The sequence below is a fragment of the Camelus bactrianus genome, chromosome 5 (assembly GCF_048773025.1).
Source record: "Camelus bactrianus isolate YW-2024 breed Bactrian camel chromosome 5, ASM4877302v1, whole genome shotgun sequence".
NCBI lineage: Eukaryota > Metazoa > Chordata > Mammalia > Artiodactyla > Camelidae > Camelus > Camelus bactrianus.
This window is the reverse complement of record NC_133543.1, coordinates 45,428,768-45,441,676: the sequence shown is the minus strand read 5'-3', so window position 1 is coordinate 45,441,676 and position 12,909 is coordinate 45,428,768. Positions and strand designations below refer to the sequence as shown.

The window sequence follows — 12,909 nt, the reverse complement described above, 5'->3', positions numbered from 1 at the left end:
AATCACACCCTCCTTTGCCCAGAAATAGGGAAAAATCTTCTACAAATGAAGAGTAGACTGTTTGGAATGTGTTCAGTACTTTTTGCTTTTTAACATACGGAAGCCTTAATGATTTTCACATATGCTTAGCAGATTTGATGCCCTGCCACCAAGCAGCTCTACCTCTTGCTCTTACCTGCTTTGCGTTGGAAGAGCTGTAGCCTCTTTTTCTTAAAGACCTAGCCTTCAGGGGCATTTTGTTAAATTTCACTTGACACTGAACTTCTGGAAGGCTGGGAGAGGCGACTTCATCTGTCCGTGTCTTGGCCTGACTTTGGAAAATGGAAAGCTTTGCAGAGGCCCGTCAACTACCACACACGAACTGATGGGATAGGGAGCATTGTTTTTCCTTAGAATTTCTTGGGCACTTGTATAGTTCTTTTTTGGTTTCACCACGCAAGAGTTTTGCCATTTCCCAAAGCAGTTTCTGAAGGTCTTCTTTAGAAGTGGCTCTGCCACTCTCAGGAGGACGCAGCCCCTGCCAGCGAGTGGTTTGTGTTGTGAAACAACAAATATGGAAAACGGCGTTGATAAACGAGGTCTCAGCTTCAGGCTAGTTGTCCAGTCATATTTTTCCTACAGAAGACTTCGAGTTTTTACTTGCCACTGCAATTAAGGGAGCAATCCCCGTATTCAGATATTTTAGTCTGCTACAAAAAGAATCCCCTATTTAGAGATGACGGGGCTGGTGGTGGGGGAGTGGAAATGGCTTCTGAAGATGAGAGGCCGGGAAGAATGGTCAGTGAAGGGCAAGCACTGAGGCATGTACACGTCCATGAACACTAACGCTTGGTGTTAACTTAAAAACATGATTAACATATATTTCATTTGTTTCCTTCCCAGATACTACATTAGTAATGAACATAAAGGAATGCCGGGAGGAAGAAATCTCTATAAGTAAGAGTTTTTATCAAGTTGTTGACTTGAGCTTTTAGCTGAGGAACAATTTCTGTCTCTTGTATTTATTTATTTATTTATTTATTTATTTATTTATATATTTACTTACTTACTAACTTAGTGTTTTTTGCCTAGTCCTAATATATTAAGCTGGAATTACTACCGAGTGCTTTTGTTCCTTTATAAATCAATTCTCATGTCAGCAAAAGAGAATGACTTTGTTAGTTACTTTGCGATACTTCCTAGCGATAGGAGGTTTGAGGTTGTTATGAATTAATGTGTTTATTTCATATTTAAAACATTTGTGAGTATGGTTTTGACATTCTGGTATCTTTGAAACTGGAATACTGCATTATTCAGTTCCTCCCTTTCATTGATTCTTTCATCGAGTACTTAATTTCCACCTTTGGTTTTACAGAGTCCAGCTTAATGACTACACAAAAGTGACGTGCCTTACTTGTGAGCTGGATCCAGAAAGGTGTCAGTACTACTCTGCATCTTTTAGTAAAGAGGCGAAGTACTATCAACTGAGATGTTCTGGTAGGTTTGAAGTGAGGACAGGGAAGGAGAGCAGGGGGTACCCACCAAGTCCCTCTCGGGTAGCTCCCTCCCTTCCCTCCCCTCTCTGGGCAACCTTCTTACCACCCTCCTGGCTCAGTGTCTCCATCCCCAAAGCCTTCCTTTCTGTGCCATTTAGGACATATTCTTTCTGCCCTGCTCAGTTCTCTCCTTTTGAATCTGAGTTCTTGAAAAAAGTCCTCCTCCCTTTGCTCCTGTTTAAGTGGTGAGTTAACCACCTTTTCCTACCCTTCTAACCAAGAGGCTTGCTTTAGACTGAAAGCATAACCCCACCCCAGAGCCTAGGTATGACCAAGGCATCTCATCATTAGCTGCACGTGCATGGTGGACGCTTTTTAATGGTCGTTTTATGCATTGCTCCTTTAACTGAGAAAAATGTGTGCGGGTAGTGCCTGTCACCCAACTTGCTCACAGCTCCATCTTCTGTTGCTATTGTTAGGATTGCTTTCTTTATTATAAATGAGGAAACCTGGACAAGCAGAGGGAATATGATTTCCACAGGTCACGCAGCTAATACAAGGGACAACGGGATTCAAACACAGGCGTCTGCCTTTGAGCCCCCATTAAGCACTAGGTTAGATGACTTCTCAAAATCAGAGAAAGAGCCTAGATATTTTGAAAAAGGTCTCCAAACCCGTTGTCTGAACCTTCCTTTACTGCCACAATTTCTTCAACATTCTATTTTTCTTCTTAGTTCTTTACTATGGCTGTTTCCAGGCACCATTTTTTGGGCATGTGTTTTATATATACTGGGCACTGTGCTTAAGTTTTGTGTTCATGATCTTGTTTGATCCTTAAGAAAACTCTGTCACGTGGATATCATCACCCTCATTTTATACGTGAGGAGATTGAAGCATGGATATATTGTCTTAAATCACAAAGCAGGAAAGCCAGGGATTCACACCTGGGTCCGTATAATGCCTCCACTGTGGTCCTGATCAAGTATAAAAATTAAAATTATTAATTAAATGCATCAAAATTAAATCTCTCACAGAATAGCTTTTTCTATACGTTACCTTCCACTCTGCAACTACCACAGTTGGGATAAATAGCGAAGCTCTGAGCGTGTGAGAAAAACACTTTCGCATGCCAGGAAGGAATCGCTCATCCAAGTCAGGCACAGTGCAGATGTGCCGCCTGGCCCAGGGCTCCGCAGTGGGGGCAGCGGGGCGGGGGGGCCGAGGGGGAGGGAATCTGGCCCTTCTCGGGCCGGGGAGGAGGGGGCGGGCTCCGGAGCTCCGCCCTAAGGGGGCGGGGCCCTATCCTTGGTGTGGTCCTCGCTGGACAGTGCGTGGAGTTCGGGCTGGGAAGGACAGCCGCTCTCAAGGGTCTCGATGGCTTAGTTCACAGAAGAAGAATTAGTCCCAGGCAGGATAGTATGTGCAAGGCACCCATCAGGGCCAGAGGTGCATTTTCTGCTTCATTCGCCAGAGCCCTGTGCCTTTCCTGTAATACTTCTTACACTCAGATTGCACGCATTTTAAGGAAAAGGAAAAACAGCTAACACTTAGGAAGCCTCTTATACACTGTGATCTTTATTCTGTCAAAACTAAATGGTGTCTAAATTATATCAACGTTAAATGGTAACAAATGCTATTTTTGAAAGGTATGTTATTTAAAGAAAAAAAAAAGCCTTAAAATGTATTTTCCCTGATTCTGTTAACAGGCCCTGGTCTGCCCCTCTATACTCTGCATAGCAGCAGCAGTGATAAAGGTATTTTCTCGTATTTCACCCTTTGTCTGCTTTCTAGGAAAGTGTATGTGAATAGGACCAACATGTGCTCAGCACAATGGAATTTTCTTTGGCTTTAGAGTGTCTTAATAATAACTTGAACACAAAGCTTGTAACCTGAAGTATGTAGGTCCCATCAGTCAATCAGTCACTTGTTTGTTATTACTTTGCACAATCTGAATTCTTCATATTGTAACAAATGACTGCGGTCTCAAATGTTTGTTTAGAACTAAGAGTCCTGGAAAACAATTCAGCTTTGGAAAATATGCTGCAGGAAGTCCAGATGCCAACCAAAAAACTGGACTTCATTAATATGCATGAAACAAGTAAGTTAAATTTCTCTTGGAACATAACTTTTTATGGAAACCCCAATAAAAATATAACTAAATATGATATAACTTGATCAACAATATGTATCTTATATTATACATAAATCTGAGATTGTTTTTCCATGAAATATTCTGTCACAAAAACTACTAGTTTTATATTTTTTATTTAAAAATATACTACTATTCTATGTAAAATTTATTCTTTTAAGAGGAAAATATTTGAAGAAAATGCACTATTCCTAATTCAGTTTCATCCCATTAGTAACTCTATTCTGCTATTAAGTATTAGTTGTGTTTTTAACGTAATGATATCCTAATGTATTTTACCTTTAACCCCAAAGAGATCGAAAATATCTGAGAAGATTGTGTAAAAAAATTAGGGTTGGCTGTAAAATGTTGAATTTCAGTCTCAGAATAGAAATCTTGAATTTTTCCTAAAATAATTAGCCTAGTCCCTGGCCTAGTGGCCTGATTATGGATTATATTCAGAAAACACTAAGAACCAGGCGTTCCTTTGAGTAGGAGATCCTGTAATTCGTTTGTTTCTATTTGTTTGCTTGTTTTTTTCCAATAAAGGCTAACAATTTGTAAGGGAGGGAGGAATCTATCAGGATTGATTTGTTTTAGATTCTTTTATGTATATATAGGGTAATAATAGGAAAAAATTCAATTCATCTAATTTTAAATGGCAGGAAAAGCACAGAGAGTGGAGGTACTTCTGAAGAACAGCTCAGAGCAGTGTTACTGAAAATGTAGGTGTTTGGGGTCACCTGGGACCTTATTAACATCGTGCACGGGCTGAGCCGGCCAGTCAGGGTGGGCACAGGAGTCTGAGTGTGTGCTAAGTGCCAGAGCTGCTGCTCCTTGGACTAGGCTTGACTAGCAAGGGCTTAAAGTTCTGGAGGGGTAACTGTACCACCTGGTGCAGAAGGCATTGAATACTAAGAGGTGACATTCTATTTCAGTTGGTAAACAGTGGGGAGCCCCTGAAGGTTTAGGGTCAGGGAAGCCACATAATTGGATGGATAACCTGATAGTGGATGAAGGATGGAGCTGCTAGAGGGCGAGGGTCAGGAGGGAGTTGGTTATAACCATTCAAACGCCAGGAAAGGAGGGCATGAGGGGGTGCCGGGGAGGAGGAAGCAGAGGGCCGTGGGACTGGGAATTAGAAAGACCCCCCCACAAAGAAAAGACTGCGTCTTCAAAAAGCTGAAACTGAAACACTTCCAATCAGCTAGTGCTGATACAAACAAGAGAGAGATCAAATGTGGGTCTGGCATTGTTATTAAAACATCATGATCAATTGATAGTTTCACATTCTACTGAAATATGATAGAGAATAAAATTTTGTTCTCATAAGCAGATTTAATCAGGAGGCATAAAATAACCAGCAGAATACAAATTGAAGAAAAATCTGTCTATATAAAGATTTTACTTCTAAACCTTTCTTTTCTCATCAACTAGAATAATTGTAACAAACAAACAAAAAAGAAAGAAAGAAAGATAAACATAAGGGAGAAGCAGATCTAGAGATGAGGATTTTTTTCCCTACAGGTTATATCTACTGAAGCTGGGAATAATCTTATTAAAATATGAAACAACTCTCCCTCTCTCTCTCTCTTTTTAATTTTTTTTTTTAAGGATTAGTCTCATTAGCCTGAATTTGGGAGCAAAGATAACAGATTTATTATGTAGGACAAATTTTATTAAACTGATGTTAAATCAAGTACAGAGAATTAAGCAGACCTGCACAAGATCACACAGAACGTACACAAGAGTTTGCCCCACGTGAACCTGATTGCACTCTATGAAACACAGAGCTGAAAATGGGATCTCAGCTTCACAGTCTGGGATGGCAATAAGAATTACAAAAATGCTATTAAATCAGAATTTTAAAATAGAATTGGGGCGAACTAAAAATCTTAAACCTCTTCAAGGAAATTCAAGAAGAGGAAAACATTTTGGAGGAAAACTTAGAACATAAGCCATAAACAAACTAGATAAGTAGATTAGATGCCAAAGAACAGAATGATAAAGACAAAACATTAGTGATTCTAAAGATGTACTTTTACAAGGCCCCGATGTATTTATTAGATGCATTAAAAACTTTATTGTTTTAACCTTAAACTGGTATTTTAACCTGAAAGAGAATGTTTTCATATCTGAAAAACATGCTGAATCAAATTGGTTCATTTTCTTTTTCTATTATAATTTAGCAAATTGCTAAACTCTACATGTTACTTAACACTGACAGAGATAAGGAACCAAGATCGTGTGCTAATAATTGTTATGAATTCACTAATTAAATTTTCATTTTTTTTTAGAATTTTGGTATCAGATGATCTTGCCTCCTCATTTTGATAAATCCAAGAAATATCCTCTGCTCATAGATGTGTAAGTATTCAAGATAAGGGAATAAGTTAGAAGTTAACCATTGTGTGTTTTTTGCTAATGCAGCCTCCTGAAAAATAGCGTCAAATGCATTCTTTCTCTCTTCCTGAATCATTGTGAACAAGTTTTAATATTTCTTCCTTCTTTTTTGCAATCACAAATCCAAACATGTGTTTTCTACCATCTTTCTAATGAACGAAGATACTCTTCTTCTGCCATAATGGCATATGGGTTTGTCTGGATTTTTCTTCCCTGAACTCCAAGGGAATTCAGAAGAGATTCTCAAGTCCCATTTTCATCTTTACCTTGTGGACATTTTAACAAGCAAGAGATAGGTATTAAGAGTCTGCACAGTTTCCTTATCCCCAAACTTGCCCAAACAGCTCCCATTTGGTGGCCTTTAATTCATTCCAAAGTCAGGGTTCTCTTTAGTTCCTGAAATACTACTGCCTGGGATTTTCCATTCCCTTTTTTGGTGAAGAAAAGGTGTGCAGGAACGTATTCATTATAATTCGAACTTCTTTAAGTCCCAGAGAAAGTTCTGACATCATAAATCTTTGAGCATTGTGGGCAGGGCAGGGGTATTGCTCAGTGGTAGAGTCCTGCGTTCAATCCCCAGTACCTCCATTAAGAAACTAAAGAAATAAATAAACCTAATTACCTCTGCCTCCAAAAAAATTTTTTTTAATTATTAAAAAAACAAGTCTCTGAGTGGTAAATGTGTGCTCATGAGAAATCTACACATGGCATCTTTGTGAAATATTTTTGATAATTACTAGGAATACATTTTACTTCAGTCTTTCCAGAATTGCCCTGACCTCACGCAGAATGCCACAATGCCACTCTTCCTGTCCTAACTTGCCTCATTTCCTTCACTCCAAACAAAACAAAACAAAACAAACCAACAAACGTGCTGGGTGCCTGCTGCGTGCCCGGTCATTTGCCCTATTCCGTCCAAACAGCAAGCTGATATGGTGAGTTCTGCTGGGCCCATTATATACAAAAGAAAACTGACACTCGGGGACAACACTTTTCTGTTGTTACTAGCAAAAAAAGAAAGAAAAAAGAAAAGAAAAAAGGTACATATACTAGCATCAGACACAGCCTTGCTCCACTGTGTTTACAGTTCCATGTAAACAAAACATAAAAGCGCAAAGAAAGAGGAGGTATTTTAAACTTCCAGTTGTGCTGTCTGACTCTCATTAAACCTAACTTATATTAACACTCACTTGCTTTGGGCTTTAGCCCCCGTACTAAAAAAGGATCCTTTATCTTTGGAAAAGGGTGACATTTTTATCTTCTTAGACTCCCCAGTAAGTAATGTCTAGACCACCCCTTAATTAGGAAAGTTTAAAAAAACATGGTAAATTTGGGTCCTATTTTTTTAGTTATTTTCCTCTTCATGTTCTTAGATGCCTAAATCATTGTTTTCTATTTTTAAAAATACTTTTGTTTAATCTTAAGGGGTTAGATAACTTGATACGTAATTCATATTAAGGAAGGCTATTACTCTACCAAGTTTTTTTTGCATGAGATTTTATTTTTGTTTTTTAATTTTTTTCAGCAAAGTTTTTGGTATTTATTTACTCTGTGCTTCTTCTCTTCTTTATTATTGTTATTTTTAATTGAATGAAAGATTCTTTAAACTCCATAGTGATTTATAATTTTCAAAAGTTTCACATGCATGATTTCATATAATCCCATAATAACCCTCTTTTTCCCTCTCCCATCCCTCCCCTCCCCCTGCCCATGGGTAACCACTAATTTGTTCTCTGTATCTGTGTTACTCCGTCAAATTTAATTTCATTGAAAGGACCAAGGCATTTCATATGTTAAAAAGTGTTTATTTGTCCAAGGAGTTCACGAATGCATTCTTTTTAAAGCTAGAATGTTACAATATATAGTTTAAAATTAAAGTAATACAATATTTTGTTGAAAACTAAAGTTTTTTGACTTTAGTCAAAGGAAAAGGGAAGGAGGGAAATGTTGACAAAGACATCCAAGCAGGACTTGTCCAACCTGTGGAGTGGGGAGTGAGCAGAAGAGTAGGAGAGGCGGGCTGGGAAGGGAAAGGTTATTGGAGATCTGGGTCCAGGAGTCCTGTAGATGGTGCATAGAAGATGCATATACATGAGTTCCAACGAACTATAGGGAGTTTCTGTCAATTAACAAACAGAAACGAGAGGGCTTCATGGAGATTGTACGTACAGCTGTGTAGGGAGAGGTTACAGCCTGTGAAGACTGCAGCTATGAGGGAGTTAAACTTGTCAATAAATAGAATGCTGAACAATATACCCATTTCCCATTTCAGTCTATTTCTTCCTCCCTAGAAGTTTTAAGGGATAGAGTTCATTCCTACTTCGGCACATTCCACAGTGAGCCTTAGTGAGCAGCACTGTGCTGGGTACTGGGGGAAATACAGCACATCCTACCACAGTCAGAGTCTTTAAGGAAGTTCCAGCCAAGGAAACTGGTGGTCTAGGAGTGTTTGTAAGCTGAGATGGAGAGATACAGTCACAGGTGCGTTTATTGTCATCCTCGTTATTTTTTCACAACACAACTCTTTCCTAACTATTAGATTATTTATTCTTTGATTTCCAAGATACATATGACCTAGAAAATGTTGGTCTGAAAGTCTGTATTTGGTAACAGTCTTCAAAGAGAAAACTGATGGGCATCTTTGGAGGAAACAGCCATTATACTCATCTTGCTAAGTTTCAGAGGACTCACTGTGGACACCCCAGTGGCTGGCACAATTTCAGTCTCGTGTACAGGAAAGAGGCACATTTCTTTTCCACAGGGACTAGAAATGCAAGCTATTCTCATTTGATTCAGGAAAACCCAAAGGCTAACAACTGGGGATTTTTCACAGCTATGCAGGCCCCTGTAGTCAAAAAGCAGACACTATCTTCAGACTCAACTGGGCTACTTACCTTGCAAGCACAGAAAACATTATAGTAGCCAGCTTTGATGGCAGAGGAAGTGGTTACCAAGGAGATAAGATCATGCATGCAATCAACAGAAGACTGGGAACATTTGAAGTTGAGGACCAAATTGAAGCAACCAGGTGAGTGACTAGGAGATGGATCCAAAGGTCATTTGATTTTTTTCCCTTCTCCATTTATATTTTAGAGTTGTAAAGTGTAAAAGATTTAAGGTGTCCTAGGATGAATCTGTAATTTCTCATCCTTGGGAGGGATTTTTAGTGAAGATATCATGTTTAGACTAAGAAAGGGAGTTGACACATGTGTTACCACCTTCTGGAAATAGAGACTCAGAATTCATCAAACATGATGGGCATGAAACTGAGGGATAAACGTACCCCTGAGTAAACATCTAACTAAACAAGCAAACTATCTCTACAGTCAAGGAGAAGAAGATGACTTTGGGGTGCATGACATTGGAGAAGGGTGACAGCAGTGAAGTCCTCGGAGTGGCTCTGACATTCTGCTGCATGAGGGTTACCCCCCTCCATCTTGGAAAAATTGTGGAGCACAACCTTCAGCACTCACAATTAAAAGAGCTTCATTAAGGATGAATCACATCTTACTCTTGTGTGCTCCCTTTATGGGCCTTATAAATAGATGTGATCTGGCTTGAGAAAGATGTGATCTGGCCATGAATGATGGTTGCCGTGGGATGCTCGTGTACCATGGGCACCGTGTTACCTGTGTTATCACTGAAGCTGCATAGCAACCCTGAGAAGTGGGTGTTCATACCTTATCTTTCCAGTAAAGAAATGGAGGCTCTTAGGTTTGGTAATTTGCCAAGACTGGTCAGGATTTAAATCCGTGTTTCACTCCAGCTCATGCTGAGTTGCATTCAGCTGGTAAACGGGAGATGCAGTCTTTGAGTGTCTATAACCCACTGCATGGATGTCTGGAAGTCATAGTAAGTGAGTGATTTAAAATAATGTTGTGAAATCATAAGCTAAGAAATGCAGAAAAACTGTGAATGATTACATGGGTGGAGGAAAATGCCTTTTAAAAAAGAAAAACCAAAGAGAAGATGACAATTTATTAAGTATCCCTAAGTCTGTCATACCAAAGTCAGTGATTAGCTATTTTTCTTAAAAGTAAAAAAAAAGAGAAGTTTAGATAAAAGAGAGGATAAACTGGCTCAGGAGAGAAGCTGTGATATTTTATAAATACATTTTTATTTATCCAAATTGGTCTTCTCTGAGAGAGGGCATGATTTCTGGGGCCGTACAAGTCTAAAAGTACAAAGTTGTGTATCCACAATATACAACTCCATTTTAAAAAATAATAGTAGTTACTTTTCAGCAACTAAAAAGAACTATACACAACAGCACAGATGACTCTCACAGTCCACAGTCTGCTGAATGAAAGAAGCCAGGCACAAAAGTGTATATCCTGTTTGACCCAATTTATATTGATACAAATTCAGGTGAAATTTTTTTGGAATTCAATAAAAAATATTTATCTTTTTTTTCCTTTTGCAAAGGGAAAAATGACCCAGAGGCTTCTGGGAGATAGTAATTCCCTATATCTTGGTTCAAGGATATGCTCACTCTGTAAAGATTTATCACCTTGTAAACTTGTGATTTGGCGCACATTTCTGTATGTATGTGTTCTAAGTTTTCAAAGTTTCCACAGGAAGGATACTGAGTTGAAAATGACCTACATTTAATTTTTTTCTAATATTGCTCAATTCAGGGCAGCCTAAGACATGTATCACCAACTGAAAACACAAAGATTCTCAAAGTCACATATAGGTCAGTGCAAGGGTTCCCACCTCCCTCAATACTACAAAGTTCAGAGCCCCATTTGCTGGATTTTTTTTAAGTAAACAAACTGCTTTTTGATGTAAGGCTAAGATTAAGAAATAGGTGCATAAAACATTTTTCTCCTTTCTTTACTTGGATTCCAATCCTGAACACAATTTAATGACAAAAAGATTTCTTCATCCATCAAGGAAAAAATGTTTCTTATTCCATGGTGCTGAGCTAACTAATCAACACCCATCGTAAGAAGGGCTGTATTTAGAGAATGGTGTTTAAGTTCTCAGGTAGGGGGCCCAGAGATATTTCTAAGCCTTACCCAGATGTTCCCCCTGCCCCTGTATTTCTCCATTGCAGGGGCAGCCTCTCTCAAGCTGAAAAACATCTGGAGAGATTTAAATTCAATTATGTAAAGAAAAGTGCATCTGGGCTGCAAATTTTTATATAAAGCTGTGAAAAAAACAGCCAGGATTTGTTTTCTGTGAATCATATACACACTCACACGCACGCACGCACGCACGCATGCACGCACACACACATGTACACACAGACAGAATCTTTATGGACTCCAACAAAAGTAAACCTTGTTCATCTGCCTCTAAAGTTAACAATGATAGACATCGATCTCAGGTGGTTTATTTGATTGCTGGCAGCAATTAATCTTAGTTTCTAACAGAGTGAAATAGAGAACAAATGGCAGGGTTTCACATTTGTGCTGTTATTTTGGTTTTATATACACAGTGCAATACTAATTCGTGGACTTGTTTCATGTATTGTAGACAATTTTCAAAAATGGGATTTGTGGATGACAAGAGGATTGCAATTTGGGGCTGGGTGAGTAGTTTGGCTGCTGCATCTGTATGCATTCCTTAGTGACTAACCCAGAGCAGGAGAATTTACTTTTGTATGTAAATATTTGGAGGTGAAAATCACCACTATCATTTCAATCTAAGAAGGCCCAACTAAGTGTCTTAGATTTCTGGGCAAAGAGTCCCTACGAGCTGAGCTTATACCTTTCTTTATTACAACGGGGGAGGGAAGTGAGGAAGGAGGGAAAAAGAGGAAAGGAGAGAAGGAGATATAAAGGAAAGAAAGAATAGAGGAGGAGAGGGGAAGAGAAACTTTTTCTCATGAGTCCAAGTCAGTAAAGATTTAGTGTTTATTGCTTTTTTTCTTTTGTGTGTGTGTGTGTGTGTGTTTAGTTGGTCCTAGCCAATTTCAATACTTTCCTCCTTAGCAAGCAAAGGGACCAGGGGTCTGAAAGTAGTCTTTAGATACTGTCTAATTAAGGCCAATTTAAGCCTTCTCTACCGTGTGTCCAATTAAGGCCAAGTTAAGCCTTCTCTACCGTGCTTTCTATCTGCAAAGAGGCACAGTTATAAAGATGTGAGAAATGTGGAAATTGTGCCTCGCTTACCATATGTCCTTAATTCCTTTACCTCCATAAAAATAACCGTTTCCATTTCTTAGTCATATGGAGGGTATGTAACCTCAATGGTCCTGGGAGCAGGAAGCGGCGTGTTCAAGTGTGGAATCGCCGTGGCACCCGTGTCGAAGTGGGAGTACTATGGTAGGTGAGCGCAGTCGGGTACCCGAGATACTGAGTGACGACCTTCACATTTCGTGAGATAATCGTTCCTTTCAGAGTTTCGGTGTTTCTACAGTGAATGAGCTGAGTCCTCTTAGAAGGACTTTATGGACACCTGTAATAAAACAGGCTCACTTAACTCTGCTATTCTTTAAGCCTGGATGGTCTTAAATATTATCTACACATTTAGTTAGCAGCGCATTCTGTTTTCCAAATTTCTTACCAACAAATTCTGTTTTCCACATTTTAAAACAAACTGAATGCAACATTCCTTCAGATAACCCTTCCTTATCTTTATTCTAATTTGAGTTTGGGGGCTTCACATATTAGCAGAAGAAGAGAAGCGAGTATCTCTCGCCCTTCAGGTAAAGGTCAAATGTAAGTAGGGCTTTGGGTGAAAGGAGAGACTAGGGACGGGGGATCCTTGGCGGGTTTGTTTCCAGTGTCTCTGTAGGTGACAGCTGGAATATTCTCTTCATCCCTGAGAAAATGTTATTCTATCACACACGTGTAAAGCTACAACCCCCAAGTTGGAGAGAGTGCGCGGTGGAACAGTAGGTGGGAGGGAAGAGTCAGAGGTGGTGAGAAGGTGAGTTCTTTTCCTGTGCCTCTT

At 39.2% G+C, this 12,909-nt stretch overlaps 1 protein-coding gene across 5 annotated transcripts in view; it reads left to right on the top strand.

Moving 5' to 3' along the window:
• DPP4 (dipeptidyl peptidase 4) overlaps positions 1–12,909 on the top strand; it is an 84,910-nt gene that overhangs the window by 56,754 nt on the left and 15,247 nt on the right. For all 5 annotated transcript variants that reach the window (XM_074363783.1, XM_074363782.1, XM_074363781.1 and 2 more), the window contains 8 exons: positions 883–936; positions 1,355–1,476; positions 3,182–3,229; positions 3,475–3,573; positions 5,901–5,970; positions 8,840–9,034; positions 11,488–11,542; positions 12,179–12,278. In XM_074363783.1, the coding sequence (XP_074219884.1) occupies positions 883–936; positions 1,355–1,476; positions 3,182–3,229; positions 3,475–3,573; positions 5,901–5,970; positions 8,840–9,034; positions 11,488–11,542; positions 12,179–12,278 (743 nt within the window). The remainder of the gene's footprint in view (positions 1–882; positions 937–1,354; positions 1,477–3,181; positions 3,230–3,474; positions 3,574–5,900; positions 5,971–8,839; positions 9,035–11,487; positions 11,543–12,178; positions 12,279–12,909) is intronic.